Source organism: Pinus tabuliformis, chromosome 9, assembly GCF_031772625.1.
Source record: "Pinus tabuliformis cultivar Carrire ecotype Pingquan chromosome 9, CPIR1, whole genome shotgun sequence".
NCBI lineage: Eukaryota > Viridiplantae > Streptophyta > Pinopsida > Pinales > Pinaceae > Pinus > Pinus tabuliformis.
In genome coordinates this window covers 662,131,348-662,148,173 of record NC_142307.1, presented here as the reverse complement: position 1 = coordinate 662,148,173, position 16,826 = coordinate 662,131,348, and the positions used below count along the sequence as shown (strand labels likewise).

The window sequence follows — 16,826 nt, the reverse complement described above, 5'->3', positions numbered from 1 at the left end:
GATCAAGGAGATTTCTCTAGGTAATTTTCCATGCATTTTGACCTTGAAATCCTAGGTCACGTTTGATGTTTGATTCATTGAAGTCTCAATTAATACATTTTCTCACATATTAAAGGAGTTGACTCACCATTTTGTACTTCCCTATTTTTTGTTTTTCTGGGAGAGTGCCTTTTTTAGGAATTTCTATAGTTAGTAATTTTATATATTTGGCATGTACATGTCCTAACAATTGTTCCTGGCAAGCAATGGAGTTGTGGTTTGAGTTTCCTCTATTTAGGAATGTTAAGGGGTAAAGAGTACTATTGTGTCATTGGTTTGTCTCTAGATGTGACACTAGGCCATGTGTGATGTTTGATTCATTGAAGTCTCAATTAATGCATTCTCTTACATATGAAAGGAGTCGACCCTCCATATTAGTAAAAAGCATGATGTTTCCATAGGAGATATCAGCAAAGAAAAGCAGTTTTTTAGCTTTTGCTAGAACAATTATGCCAGGATAACCTACTTGACCTCATTCTTTGAAGATTTCATTATTTGTCTGGAAAAGTGATTCTTGCCAGGGAACAAAAGGAAGGAGCACACTACCCAACAAGGGTTTGCCAGCAGCTTGAGCCAAAATTCAACCGTAAAAATAAGGGCACAAGTACAGGACAGGGTTGTGATCAGTATTCTTCACAGGAATTCAGTGCATCGGATACAGGAATGTTAGCAGCAGGGTAATAAGATCAGCATGAGGAAACATGGATGATCAATTTCTTGGGGTAAAATATTTGTTGAAAGGTTCAAGATGCCTTTGGACTACTTTTTTATTTGATTTGTTGTTGGAAATGTGTGGATTTTTTGGGGACACATCCTCAAATAATGCTTCAAACTTGTATAGGAGGTATTATCCATTTGCAAAAATTTGAGGCTACGATAACCAAAGCTGAGGACAATGAGAAACCTCTTTTTGTGTCCATAGGATATCCAAATAGTTATGATAGATGGGAGAATTTATTGTTTACGGGTTGACTGTCTAGGCATGCGGCTTCACTTGTATTGGTTTTATTGTGTTGCTGTTGTGCATCAGGGATTCCCACATATTGGTTGTTTTTCCTGTTCCTTGGACTCACTGAATCTTCATCCGGAGGTAAGTGATGAACTATTTCCATTAGCATTCAAACAAAAATGGAAATACGCCCTAGATAACTGCATTTCTATGGACTTCTAGTACTAGGTGAGCTTTTAAGAGCCATAAAATATCAAGGTTCTGATCAGAAAAATCCCAGCTGTCTCAACAGGGTTCTTTGCCGATATATTCAAGAAAGGTGGCCATCAACATAGTGGACAATATACTTCTGGTTCATCAGGTGGATGCAAAAGTAGTTTTGTTATATGACATGTTTGCAGATTGAAAGGCTCCTGTATCTGTCTCTCATCCTCTCTTGGTCAGGGGTTTATTATGATCTATTGTAAATTCTTTTAGAAACAAAGACCAGCAATTGGGCAGTAGCTCCTCTCAAGCAGTTCAAGCAAAGACTTTGACTACAAGCGAAGGTAATGTGTATGGAGATGAGTGGGTTTCTCTCAATCCTAATCTCATATGTGACAAGTAGCATTCATGTGGGTCCATTTAGACTTAGAGGCTATTTGCTGTTAGCAGTTTAAAAGTACTTTCTTTGTTAGTCTTTGGCAGTCATGCGGCCCATCAATTTGGAGAGGAGAGCTTGTGTATGGAGATGGGTGGGTTTTTCTCAATCCTGATCTGATGTGTGACAACATTCATGACTTCTATGGTGGGTCCGTTTAGACTTAGAGGCTATTTTCTGTTAGCAGTTCCAAAGTACTTTCGTTGTTAGTCTTTGGCAGTCATGCAGCCCATCATTTTGGAGAGGAGAGGTCTTTCTGTGATTGTGATGGCAATGGATATTCTGACGCTTTCACATTCACACACTATGAAACTGGCAAATAAATTGGCTGGAGCATCTGAAACTGCTGTGTCCAACAGAGCTGTTAGCCAACAGCTTTCAGATTCTCGTCTAAATGGAGGACAGAAATGTTAAATTTTGATGCTTCACTAAGTGAGAGCACTGGAGTGGTTGACATGCGTGGTGAGGCCACTTTTGTGGAAAAAGGATTCAAAAACACATTGTGAACAATCTAAATTGTCAAGTCTGAAATATATTTTGGAAACAGAAATACTGGAGGATGTTGAATGTTAATATCAAAACATAAACAATTCACTTGGCAGCCATCTACAGGAATTTAACTAGTAAGGGAGGTGCCATAATCTTTAACATTTTCAACTTATTTGAACGTCCAAGACAGAAGTCAAGGACACCATTCTTCAATATATTTTGAGATTTGTCTTGATGAAATTTGAAGGCAGACTGGTATTGTTTAGATCAGCAGAAGAGCCATATTTTTTAAAGATTATATGAAGTAGAGAAGGTGCAGATTTATGGCAGAAAGGAGGGCACAGTCTTATCAGTAGTATGGAGGTACCTCCTTCCAGGAATAATTCAGTATATAAAGGGGTGAAAGCATTAATTTGTGAAATGCAACCCAGCTGTTTCCATCAGATGGAAAAGGGTTGATTTTATACCTTGAAGAAATTGCAAGAAAAGCCTTTGACAGGATGGGAAAAATATGCATAGCACTAACTTGGATTTTTTCCTCAAAATCTTCAGATTTGATGGGTTAAGGAGCACAAAATAAAAGCTGGAAACATCTAAAGACATTCATGATTGAAAGAGTAGGTCGATTTATAGAAAAAAGGACACAATTTTTGAAATTGAATGCCTCATAATGAGTCCTAGGTGACAGGCTGCCATGAATTCCTTCAGTTGCGGTGGAGGTAGTGGTCAAAGATCTAAATATCGGAAAAGTCAAAAGGCCCCATGAGGTTTATGCGCTAGGACTGCGCAGCCTCCTGGAGAAATTTTGGCCTCTTTGCAAATGCACTTGCTGGATCTGGAAAACTTCCTCTAGGCTCATTTTCCCTGCCCCTCACTATCTTTGCTTCGATCTCTGGCTCCCCGGCAACTGCTGCTGCTCTGTCGAAACCTATTTTCCAATGAAATCGAACTGCTTAAGTGTCTTCTCCAAGTGCCATCAACTTCTTATAATCCTCCGTTGGAGCATCAATGACCAAGATTGAAACTTAATCAAGGGCTACGATCATCTTGAAGTCTATATGTGCGAGTTTATAGACTATTCTCACCTTCACTTAATTATGATTATTTAACCAGTTTTCCTAAGTTTAGACTTAGGAAACATTAAAAAATAGTTTAATAATCTAATTAAGTCATCTCTTGGTGGAATTTCCAGAAGCGATTGATGGGTTTTGGAGATCTCATGTATTCTAGCCTCTCCACCAAGTTTCATGACTAGAACACATTCGATGCTACAAAAACTAACATTGCCTCTTAGCGAGGACTATGTTCTAGTGCTGCACACCCTACCACAACACCTTATCTTTGTATCACCTCCTGTCACGCTTTTGATGTCTGGCTGCTGCTGCCCACCAACTACTGCGCAAGTTTGATGCTATATCTGTGTTGCTGCTAACACTGTTGTACTGCTGCCAACTCCCCCATCTACGCTGCAACTCCCTCCCATCTGTTGCTGTTGCAACTACAACAAGTGCAACTGAGAAGCATCCAAAACACTGAATCAACTGTGTTCAATATGATGCATTTGTCTCCCGAGTTTCTGATTTCTACTAGCATGTGCACTGTCACTGAATAATTTGCGCTGTTGATGACTCTGCTACTGAGCCTCCTGTTCTGCTGCCAACACTGCGCTGCACTCCTCAGAATCTAACTGCTACTAGTCTGCAATTGTCGCTTCAGAATCTGACTGCATCTCTGACTCCTATCCATCGTGCTATTGAATAATGTGGGTCCTTGTAGCAAGGTAATGATCCATGAGGAGGACACCTCAATGGATCCTGCCCAATCTTCTGCAGTTTTGGTCTACAAATCCAAGTCACCCCACCTCACTCCTGGAGGTATGGCTGCCATCATAGCGAAGTCTTCCTCCAACCTAATGGACAATTTGTCGATCGCGACTAATGTTATCTGCTGGTCCTGCTTCTCCTGCTTGTCCTACTTCCTGAGAGGACACTGCGTGCTGTAGTGGCCAAGCTCGCCACATCTGAAGCACTTGAACTTTGATAGGTCCTTTTTCTTTTGTTTTCCCTGTCGTTGATTAGGACGTTTAGATGCTAGGGCCACATTCTCCTCCTCCGCCACCCCCTTCGATCCGCTACTATTGCTGCCACTGATGGAGCTCTTTAGAAGAGCTCACCTCAATTCTTCCTTTTGCAAGTTAGACCACATCCTGCCCCATCTTGGTAGCGTGTCTCTGCCCAATATACTTTGGACGAAGAGTTGCCAATCCTTTGAGACACTGTTTAGTGCCAACCGTACTAACTCTAATGGTTACAGTGCTGCCCCAATAGCTGCAAGCTGATCTCGGACCTCCTGAATCTTGGTGAGGAAGGGTTCTATGCCTTCTCTCTTTTGCATCTTGATGCATCTCAGCTTTTCTTCCAGGAACATCTTCTATGCTCGAAAGTACCTTGATATAGCTGGGCGAGAGTATCCCACATGTTTGGTAGTATCCTTGCTAGATATATGCGAGACTATATGGCCTTGGACTCCATCCAAGTTCAACTGCTTCACCTTCGCCATCTCCTTCCTGTATTCCTTCAGCTAATCTGCAGCTTGGGGAATTGCCACAACGTTGTCTATGTAGAGCTTGAGGTCATATTCATCTAATAGGAAGGACATTCTGGCCTTCCAGTTGACATAGTTGGAGGCTCCCTCCAACCTATCCTAATCTCTCAATCCAATTGTGGCCATCTCTGAATCTGTCGAAAAATCCCTCTCTCCCTTTGCTTGGCTACTGCTCTGCTACTCGCACTCCTTTCGGGAATGCGCAGATCCTTTAACGGTTACTGCCAATCTGCAACTGGAAAATCAGATGTCTTGGCTAGAAACCCTATGAGAGAAATTTTCCCTCTGTTGTGTGTGCTTTTCTCTTCCACCAATGCAGGTTCTGCTTTTGCAAGCTGCAACAAAACCCTCTACATCCAACCTAGGAATATGCTCAACGAAAATCTGAGTTGCTGCTATTGCTCCCTCTGCTTGCCGTAATCACTATTCTGGGCAACTCAATTTTTTTGCAACCCCGCAACTGAAAATTGAACCCTTGTCCCAACAATTCAATTTGCATGTCAAGGTACTACACAGCCTCTGAGAATTTTGGCCCACTGCTCCCTGTGAACAACGAAATTCCCCTCTCCACCTCTGAGCTTTCTGGCTGATCACTCACGCTTTGATACCATGTGAAAATTTCATGTATCACAACAACTGGAAATTAATTTTCTAATTGTTAATTTATTTAACAATTTATCTGTTGTCTGCTATGACAAATATCAAATAACTCACATTGTGATTTTCAAAAATAAATTGCGGAAGAAAATAGTGCTGGAAAGTGAGAAAATCTAGCACACACAAATTTTACACAGTTATTTTTGGACAAATGTCCTTGGAAAACCCAATGTGGGAAAACCAGTGCAACAACTGAGGGTTTTTATTATTATGCATCAGTGAGAAATTTTGAGTACAATAATCTGGATGCCGAAATCTGGCTATCTTGCAGAGAAAATACTGGTGAAAATACTAGAGGGAAATTTACTCTCTGGGCAATTCTGACTCTCAACTGTAACTGAAAAGAAAGCCGTCCAACTGGGCCTGTTCAGGGCCTGTATCAACCTGACACTATGGAGCCTCTGTTTGGCCTATGGAATTGAAAACGTTTGCCCTCTTCAGCAAATCAAACTGCCCTTTGCTGCTTCTGCGCTAGGACTGCGCAACCTCCTGGAGGAACTTCAGCCTCTCTGCAAATGCACTCGCTGGATCTAGAAAACTTTCTCCAGCCTCACTGCCCCTGCCCCTCACTGCCTTTGCTTCAATCTCTGGCTCTCCGACAACTGCTACTGCTCTCTGGAAATCAATCTGCCAACGAAATCGAATTGCTCAAGTGTCTTCTCTAAGTGCCCATTGACTTCTTCTTATAATCCTCTGTTGGAGCACCAACGACAAAGATTAAAACTTAACCAAGGGGTAGGATCATCTTGAAGTCGATCCATGTGAGTTTCTAGACTGTTCTCACCTTGACTTAATTAATTATGATTAATTAACCAATTTTCCTAAGTCTAGACTTAGGTAGACTTAGGAAACATTAAAAAATAGGTTAATAATCTAATTAAATCATCTCTAGGTGGAATTTCCAGAAACAATTTATGGGTTTTGGAGATTTCATGTATTCTAGCCTCTCCACCAAGTTTCGTGACTATAACAGATCGGATGCTACAAAAACTAACAAATCCCCCCACCAATCTATGCCCAAAAATATCCATGAAAGGTAAACAAAATTACTCAACTATACCAATGAAAAGTCATACCTTTGGGGTTGGGAGGCCCACCTTCAAACATACGATCATAACAGATGGGCGAGGGACCACATGGCTAGCATCAGGTGGCGGAAATGGTGGGACATTGAGCTATCTGGTTGCTGCAAGGGGCTGCTGGCTACCGGCTGAGGACCAACTAGGAGAAATTTTTTCTGCTATGCATACTACCTGCAGGTGGTTGGTAACAGATACTATTTTAAAAGTTTTCCAAAACCCTAGATGAATAACTTCCTTATGATCTCAAACAAACATTACTTGCTTAATTTTAATTTTAAGGCAGTAAAATTCAGACCATATAATTATCGCACTTGTAGGAAATTAAATCAGCAGAAGTAACATAAAATTCAAGCACACAAATTTTTATTTTCCTTCAAATCAGTTTTTCATTCAATTTCTTTCAAACTTTCAAGGGCTTCCTCCACCGAGGAAAAGTCACCCACTGAAAAAGAAAATACTACAGCACCAAAACCTGGCTTTGCTGTGTGTCATACAGCCTTGTATGGCCTTCCCAAACTGCTGAAGATGAAACCCTTTGTGCCATGCTACTTCTTATGGCCCTCATGCAACCAATACCTACAACTCGCACGACTGCACCCTGACAACATACGATTGTGTTTTGCTTTGCCCAGAAATAGTATGATCCTCCTACGGCCTCTTGAATTTGGCCCTCTTTCTTGCTGTGTACAACCTCCAACATTCTGGTTGCCAGTTTGATTCTTCCACCTGTTGCACACTTGAGTAAAAAACTTCTATCACTCTTTGCAACTGAGTTACTTTGTCTATCATTGTGTCTTTTCCTTTCACGTTGCGCTTCTTTTATAATTTTGAGTTGATGACCGAATCTTCCAAACACTAATCTCTCAATGAGATTGATGGTTGAGATTAAATGCCAATCTATGGTGGAGACTCATCTAAATCACTAGTGTAATAAAATTACACTTTATTAGACTTTAATCAACTCCAAAAATTAAAAAGCTCTCCACCTTAATAATTTACTTTATTAGTGAATTACAAAATAGAACGGATTTCGAACAACCTCACGCACGCTTGGCACAAAGCCTGTGTGGAAGTTCCTGTCCAAGCTACTAACAATTGAGAATTGGAAATTTAGGGAAATGTTGAGATGAATTTCCATGATTTTTGCATCAAGAGATGCCAAAAACCAAGGCTTTCAAGGTGGACACACGCATGTCTGCAGCAAATGCTTGCTCTGTTTTCCTATGTTCACATTTTTCTGAAGTATAAATTGCTAACGTCATACTATTTCTGTGAGCTTGTTTTGCACATGTTTTTATTGTGGCCGTAAAACCTCGGTTGTGGTTGCTTGGCCTGACGGACTCACATACGGAGCTTCCATGGACACATACAAGTAGTTGATTGAACCGCCAAGACACTTTGCAAAATATTCAGCTAATCAATTTATCTGTCATGAATGTGTTTAGTCTAAAAAATGAAAGTAACATCTGTTTGTAGTGAGACACATTTTATTAGACACTTTTTCCTAAAAGTAGTGGCAAAAAAGATGCATCTGGTACAAGTATGGTGTGATTGAGTTTGTGCACTGAAGCCATTGAATTACACACATTATTGCTAATGGGAGGGAGGTATGGCCAATAAAACAAACACAGTTTTTTTTATTAATGGTCAATAACAGATCACTGATGGTGTGGGTGCCTGTCTGTATCCAGTTCTATACCCAGTGGCTTTTTGTTAAATCACTTTATTTTATCACATTTCAGCCTTTAAATTCCTGGTCTAGACAATTTGAAAAGTTAGTTAACCTCACTTACAAACATTAATGCATTGATTGGACCAAGATAAAACCACTTTTTGGAAGGTGGAAAGTATAAAAATGTCATTTGTGAATGTTGAATGGAAGAACTTGTAGACATGTGCAAATGAAGATATTCTTCTAGCCATTTCATGGAAGTCATAAGCTTATTGTTGTCAAAGATATTGTCTATTTGGATCTTCAAATGTACTTGCAGTTGTATGAAGATCTGTGGATAATAAGTAGCTGATACTAGTGAAATTTTGCATGACATTACATGTTAAAATTTCCTTGCTTCAGATCAGGGTCTGATCAGCTTTGAAACCATGTCATACTTTTCCTTAGAACATCCTGCAATTAACAGTTACTCAGCACACCATTGGTAAAAAGGGTATACATATTTGTAGTTGTGCTCTGAGGGTTTTGGTTTTACTTTCTCTCTTATTTGGCCCTCATAGATATGTAGGTCTCAGTGCCCCCTTAGAACATCCTGGAATCAACAGTTTTGCATCACTCCAATGCCACTCTTGGAAAGCATGTGTATATTTGTAAGTTGCGATCCAGGGGTTTGGAGTTTCGTGCATCGGCTCTTCATCTATTGCCACTTGTAAGTGCTCACTCTTGCTACTCTCACAAGACACTTGTAAGTGTCTATTTTCTTCATATTATATCCTTAATTTGCATCCTTTCAGTCTTGGATGTCGCTAGTCATCTTTTATCTGAACTTGGAGTCTCTGATGAATTCATAAAGAGAACTAGTCTTTGCACAATGTGAAGTGGGAAGAAGTATATCTTTTTGGGTTTATGTTATATTCCATTTTCTCCATGTTATATCCTCTATTTGCTTCTTTTTCATCCATCTCTCCACTCCCAGAACTAGCTAGTCATCTTTTATTTATCTTCCTTTGTTTCCCTATTTATTGCCTACCTCGTCACTCTCAGAAGCTGCTAGTCATTTTTTAATTACTTATTTTTGCCTTGCCTATGACCAACTGTTCATTGTTGACAAGTTTGGCACTTGGTCATGTTCTTGGTTTGGATTTTCTGTTCTATGTCTCTATGGGCCCATTTGTTTCTGTTGTTGATTTTATTTTGGCACTTTCATTAGCCATTCTCTTATTGGATTTTAACATATTGATATTCTGACAAAGGCTATGCATCCCTCAACACGTGATGCAGAATTATATATTAAACACAGTTATAATACAGGAGTAAATAAGGCTAATTTGAGCAATGTATGATGCAACTCAGTTGTGAACATTGGTGAAATATGATTATGATTTTGACTTTACCTTTCTGTACAGGACTATGATATGAATAGAGGAAAACCCTTATATTTGAGCAAGGAGCGCTACACTGCTCTTACGAACATGGTATCTTTAATATAACTTTGATAAAAAATGGTTCTAGTATTTCTGGGCATTTAAATCTATATTTTAGGTTGTGAATTGACAAATATTTTTTTGCAATGGAAAAGGTGGTTTCTCATGGGCTTGATCACAGTACACATGTTCTTCTTCAGACGACAAGGGACACAGTCTTCATAATTTAGCTAATTTTTTTTTAACGCCAGTATCAAAAGGTTGGCTTCAAATTTCACAGTTCTCTTTTGATGTTGTAAATTGTGGTCTAATTTTTAACGTTTTTACTCCATTGTCACTTGGATAATATATACATGGAATTTGGATCTATATTTGAGAGCGGGAAATGAGTTGAGGGTGCCAAGCTTGCATGCTATATCTAGAAAGTTTTGCAATTTTGATTTTGTAGGTTTTATTAACAATTGCATCAAATAATCGTCAGCCTATGATGTTCTTGTTTCAATTCCATATTATTTTGGTGTTTAATTTATTCCTTTGAGAAAGGTCATACATTTGCATTTTAGGTTCTTCAATGTGACTGGTGATTTTTCATTTTCCAATAAAATCCAAAACACATATCTTTCATTTACCATTTTGAGCAAGTAGCTTTTAAAGTAGAAAGCATATAAATCTCTACAAGACAAAGCTGAACTAAGATAAAATTTTTCTTTAAATGATTTTAAAATTGGAATTGTTTGTTTTAAATGATTTTAAAATTGGAATTATTTGTATATATATATATATATATATATATATATATATATATTTCACCCCTTTTTCTTAGACTGCTCATTTTTCAATTATGTAGATTGTGAACTTTTTGTTTACTATCTTGTCCCAAATTTCTTCCCCCCAACCGCCCATTTTATCTGCTGTCTTCATGTTTTCCAGATAATGCCTATGGATCCATTTGAATGGCATTTTGTTTTCAGTCATCTGTCTCATCTTCGAACTAACATGCCTAGGATTGCATTTTGGGCAACACTAGAGGTGCCATTTCTTCACACTGACATTTTTGAAGAGTATTGTTTTCATCTGTTGTCTTCATGTTTCCCAAATAATGTCTATGGATCCATTTGAATGTCATTTTGTTTTCAGTCATTTGTCTAATAGTCAAACGAACATGCCTATGATTGCTTTTGGGGCAACAATTGAGGCACCATTTCTTTGCGCCGACATTTTTATATAATATTGTATTCGTAGAAAATGTTAAGCAGACTTTGTTCTGCCTTTCTGGGTATGTAATATACACTTTTTGGCTCTTTATCCTTACCCTTTTCCCTCTATCTAGGAACCATACATGCTTGACATCTCAAATGAAGGAATTTGTAATTAATGTTTGGCTTTGTTTCTTGATAGGAACAAATGCTATTGCAATTATAAATTGGCTAAGGGGATTTTCGAATAAACAGTCCCAGTTTATTACTGAGTCCTCATCCCACTTCCCGACTGAAGACAAGCTTGGTGAAAAGTCTGACTATCATGGACGGAAGATGTCTCTTGATCTGACATTGGAAGAACAAGAAGTGTTGGACTATGTGAAGGGTAAAATCCCTGAACCTCCATCAAATGCATTGGCTGCTACAAAGAACAAGTACAACAAGGCTGAAGTCAAAGCGAAGAAGATTATCAGAGATTCCATTGACAAGCATCTGGTGGCCTACATCTCCGATCTACGACAATTTGGTAAGCATGTTCAAGGTTAGTGATGCAAATCAAATTTTATTTCTCAAAAATAAGTTGAAGGATATTAAGAAGGGCAAGGATGAGGATATTCAATCCTACTTCTTAAGAATCACCGAGATCAAGAATGATCTTCTTGCGATTAGAGAAATCATATCTGATGGGGAACTTACTATCACTACCCTTGGAGGGCTTCCACCCGAGTGGTATATATTTAGAACCACTATTCTCCATAATGATTGAATTCCAGGGTTTGAGGAATTGATGGCTAGATGTATTCAAGAAGAAACGAGAATGGTGGAGCAAGAAATGCCTTCTAATAGAGGCAACCCCACTGCTTTCTTCGCTCATGCCAAAAGGAGAAATAATGCAGGGTCTAAAGGTCATTTTAATGGAAATCCCGGATCTAAGGGTGGAAGGAAGGGCAGGTGCTTTGTTTGCAATAAGATTGGCCACTATCCAAGGGAGTGTCCAAATAGAAGGGACACATCACATGATGATGATCACAATCACTCCAGGGGCAAATACAACAACCATGATCAAAGAAATGGTAGGTCCAATGGCAAAGGAAAAAGGAATGTTGGATATCAAGGAAATGGTTGACCCTCCAAGAAAGCAAGGAACTCCAGGTATGAAGAATCAAATGTTGTTAACAATAAGCAAAATGATTATTATCTTATATTGGCCCTCTCCACTACCTCTCCTCCGGACTCTTTGAGGAATTGGCTAATTGATAGTGGTGCCTCAAGGCACTTCATCGAATACAAGGAAGCTCTCTCTAATTTGATAGAGAAGGATACAAACTAGAAGATTATTCTTGAAGACAATGCCACCTATCCCGTAAAGGGAATAGGCAATGTTACCCTTCAATTGAATCAAGGTAACACGATTCATTTACAAGAAGTTCTTTATGTACTTGATCTCAAGAAGAACATGGTGTCCATTTCGGCAATGGAAGACAAAGGATACAACATGGCATTTATCGATGGAAAGGTACTTGTTTGGAAAAAGAATTATAAAGATGCTTTTACTCTTGGGTTCCGGGTTGACACCTTGTATCAAGTTGGAGGAAGTCCATTGGGAGCTGTCTTGCGATACATCTCTACAATCTGAACTATGGCACCAAAGGTCTACCCATCTTCATTATAAGGCTCTTCTCGATGTAAGACAGATGGTGACATGGATGCTTGAGTTCAAAGTAGTGCATGAAGGTATATGTCCGGGATGTATCGAGGGAAATCTCACAAGGGGACTATTCCCCCCAAGTAATAGCAAGATTACAGATGTATTGCAATTGATCCATTCCGATATATCTAGTATGATGCCCGTAAACACATTGAGAAGATACTTATATTATCTCACCTTTACGGATGACTATTCTCGCAAGACTTGGAAGGATGAAGTATTCATCTGTTTCCAACACTTCAAAGTCTATGTGGAACAACTCGAGGGGTTTGAGGTTCATGATGGGGAATCTCATATATGCAGGTTGAAGAAACCTCTCTATGGCTTGAAGCAAGCAACTCGGGCTTGGTATGAGCGGATTGATAACTATCTGATGAAGTTGAGATTCACTAGAAGTGAAGTCGATCCGAACCTTTACATTAAGGTTGAAAATGATAAACCTCTCATACTGGTACTTTATGTGGACAGCCTCGTTCTAACAGGTGCATACCCTCTCATTCACAAATGTAAGAGGGAGTTGGCATCCGAATTTGAGATGGACTTAGGAGTGATGCATTACTTCCTAGGGTTGGAAGTCTGGCAAAAGCCAGGAGAAATTTTCTGATCTCAAGGAAGGTATGTTGTGAAGATATTGGAAAGATTTGGGATGGTGGACTGCAAGCCTGTGACTACCCCGATAGAGCTTAACTTTAAGAAGTTATGTTGTAGTGCTACCAGACCTGAATTGGGAAATGCTTCTGAGTATCGTCAACTCATAGGAGCATTGATATTCTTGGTGAACTCCCGTCCGGATATATGTTTTGCAGTTAACACATTGAGCCAATATATGTTTGAGCCTCATCACATACACTGGATTGGTGCCAAGAATCTTTTGAGATATCTTCGGGGCACAATCACTCATGAACTGAGATACACTGCTGGAGTTGTGAGGGTACATGGTTATTCTGATGCTGATTGGGCTGATAGTGTGGTGGATTGCAAGAGCACTTCTGGGTATTGTTTCTCTTTGGGTTCTGCTTCGATATCCTGGATGAGTAGGAAGTAGAAGTAGGTTGCTTTGAGCATCGCTGACGCCGAATACAGAGTTGCAAGTATGGCCTTCTGTGAAGATGTCTGGTTAAGGAAACTTTTTCAGTGAGTTGTTTGGACATGTGCTAGGTACCACCGTGATACTCTGCGACAACCAGAGTGGGATCCGATTATCAGATAATCTTGTATCTCATGATCTCTCCAAGCACATAGACATCAGGTACCACTTTATCTGAGATATGGTACAACGAGGAGCAATAAGGCTTCATCACATTAGGACTGATGAGCAGATCACCGACATTCTAACAAAGCCCCTGGGAAAGGTCAAATTCTTGAATTTCTGAGAACAACTTGGAGTCGTGGAGAGACCCTCTTCTAAGGGACCTGTATGATATGGATATTGAGCTCTAAGGGGCTTGGGGTACTCCTTGGAGCGATGAGCAACCATAGGTTGAGTGGTTCAACCTTCCCCTAATGATTTGATATGTAGGTAGGATGAGTGGTTCATTCTTCTCCTGTTGAGACACAATAATACGGTGAGTGGTCAACCTCCCTCTAGTGATTTGTTGTGTACAAGGTGAGTGGTTTAGCCTTCCCTTGTGATACCCCATGGCGACATGTAGGAAGGATGAGTGGTTCATCTTTCTCCTGCCGAGATATCCTACCCATGCAGTCTGGGACTAATGGGAAGTACCTCTCATCTGGCCAATGAGTAGGGAAATGAGGATAGGGACCATAGTGCTATTGATGGACGCATCATGTATTACCATACTCCCTATGCTAGGATGATATTGAGCTGGGATCAATTGGAACTGACTTCGGGTCGGTAAGACTGGTATGACACATTCTCTTTATTGGAACTGACTTCGGGCCAGTAAGAGTGTTATGACACACTCTCTTCATTGGAACTGACTTCGAGTTAGTAAGAGTGGTATGAGACACTCTCTTTATCTGGGACTGAGTTCGGGTCAGTAGAGAATGGTATGATACATTCTCGATCACTTCTTCTTCTTCATGGTTCAGCAGAGCGGAGCAGTGCAGTGATGGCAGAGATACCGACTGACAGATGGATTAGCCGATGGAGTTCTCCCTAGTTGAGAGGGAGTGATAAAATTGGAAACTAGGGCCAAACTCCATATGGGTCATCTTATTTATGAAAACTGATATTTTTCTTGGATTCCTCTCTTCGAGAGGTGTGGGATTGATCTAAAGATCATTCGATTCCGACATGTATTTATGGAGATACGAATTTATTTGTATTATGGACAATTTTTCAAGGTCGGCTAGTAAGCAGAACAAGCACTTTTACCCTCCAGCTCATCCTCAACGTTGCATTTAAATAGAGGAGACCTCATGTCATTTGAAGAGCACATCATCTCATGATCTCTCTCTCCACTTGTTTGGGTATGTCTTCTCACAAGGAGGACTTGGTGGAAAGAAAGATCTGATGCCCTAGCCACGCAAGGAGGAGGCCCTAGCTGCAACAAGGAGGAGGCCCTAGCCACAGCAAGAGAAGGAGCCCTAGCCGCAACAAGAAGGAGCCTTATCATAGCGTGAAAGAAGGCTGAGTATCTTGCTAGAAGACCGAGGAGAAAGGGAGTTCGAGGGCTCATAGAGGGTGGAACAATCCTCTAGAAAGGTGGTTCTAAGGGTTGTAGGATGCCGCTGCAATGAGAGGAGGGCAGAGCCATTGTTAAGGGCTAGAAGGCTGCACTGAATTATAGCGAAGGGGGACAACCTTCCCTTGGAGGACAACCACATTAATTAAAGGCAAATCTGGGCAGATTTTGGGGTTGATAGGAGGCTGTGTTTTGTGCGCTAATCAGGCCCAGACTTGCTGAGCTAGGCCGCAGGCCATAGCACACAGCTGGAGGTTGTGTTAAGGGCTGTCAAGGGTGGACAACACCTTTAGAAGGCAACGTGGCATGAGAGAAGGGTCTCCAAGGTAAACCACAGTCCTAAAAGGACTTGTCTCCTGACTGTGTGGTGGAACTAAGGCTACAGGACATGCCCTAACCAGTAATGCAGCAAACCACAGTGCTAACATGTTGCAACAGTGTTTTGTGAAGGGCTACTAGATTGATGAACTCCTAAAGGGTATGCCACAACACTCTTAGGGACTGTTTGAAGACTGTCATAAGAGTTTAGGGCTGCATCAAGTGCCCTAACTAGAACAATAATCATTAGCGGAATGAAATCAGTATTATGAGCAACATTTGGGCTGATTGAGCTAACTGTTGGAGGCTGAAGTTGACTGGGCTTGACCAAGCCACTTAGAGAAAGATTTCCATCCAGTTTGACCAACATTGACTTCTCTGGTCAAGGCTTTACTACTGCTGTCATAAAATATCAGATTTGTATATTTGTACTATCTCTATCTTCTGCTGAACTATTGAAGAATATAAGAAGAATTGATCAAGGGTTTCCCCACATTGGGGTTTGTCCCTGGCTGGTGCCACATCTTGTGTCCTCTTGTCTTGGCTTGTCTTCTACTGTTTATGTTTATGTTCTATCTGCATTTTCCTATCATGCTGATGTGATTGCTAAACTGGATATTGATATTGAGCTAATTAATAAATTGAAGTACATTGCTCTTAAGTATAAAACATACCAAAAATTAACATGATGATTATATTGCTCTCATGATGGAAAATCTTTATAGGAATTCATTGGTCATGAGAGTGAATAGGTATGACCTATGACTCTTCATTGAATATTGATTAATTATTAATTGTTGGTTATTATTATCGATTTATTATGTTTGTAACATTACCATTTTCTTAAAAATTGCTTTATTCTCAAAGCAAGGGTAATGAGGGGTATCATCCGTGAAAATTCTCTATTTCCCCAAGTTGAATTATCTTTAAGAAGGTTTTTCCATATGATTCAGGTATCTCATTAGGAATATGGGCTTCCCCAATGTTTGTAGCCACTGAATTCCCAGCCTAAGTGCATTGTGTATATTGGATATGCAAATAGATTTAATTTTTTTTCAACATTTATATCTATGAAATTATGGGTGCTCCCCACGTCTATAAGTTTAGTGACACTCTTTTTCAAATATCCCCTTAGTTTCAATGTTTGTAACTTTGTGGTTATGTTATTCTTGTTATTGCAACAAGGGTTATCCTGGGTGTGGCATCTTCATGATCTGTATTTGAAGCATTGTTTTCTTTTTTACATACTTCATTTGAGACATAGTTAGATGTGTTTGATTCCTTTTCCATGTCACAAGTATACAGTTTGTTTTGTTCTTTTGTTTGATTCCTTCTCCATGTCGCAAGTATATAGTTTGTTTTATTTTTTCTTTTGTGCCTTGGCGAACATTTGTCTT

The 16,826-nt window shown here is 39.8% G+C and overlaps 1 protein-coding gene across 2 annotated transcripts in view; it reads left to right on the top strand.

Moving 5' to 3' along the window:
- PRT6 (proteolysis 6) overlaps nucleotides 1–16,826 on the top strand; it is a 221,844-nt gene that overhangs the window by 182,541 nt on the left and 22,477 nt on the right. For both annotated transcript variants that reach the window (XM_089438457.1, XM_089438458.1), the window contains 2 exons: nucleotides 9,539–9,607; nucleotides 9,712–9,816. In XM_089438457.1, coding sequence (XP_089294583.1) covers nucleotides 9,539–9,607; nucleotides 9,712–9,786 — 144 coding nt within the window. In that variant the 3' untranslated portion in view covers nucleotides 9,787–9,816. The remainder of the gene's footprint in view (nucleotides 1–9,538; nucleotides 9,608–9,711; nucleotides 9,817–16,826) is intronic.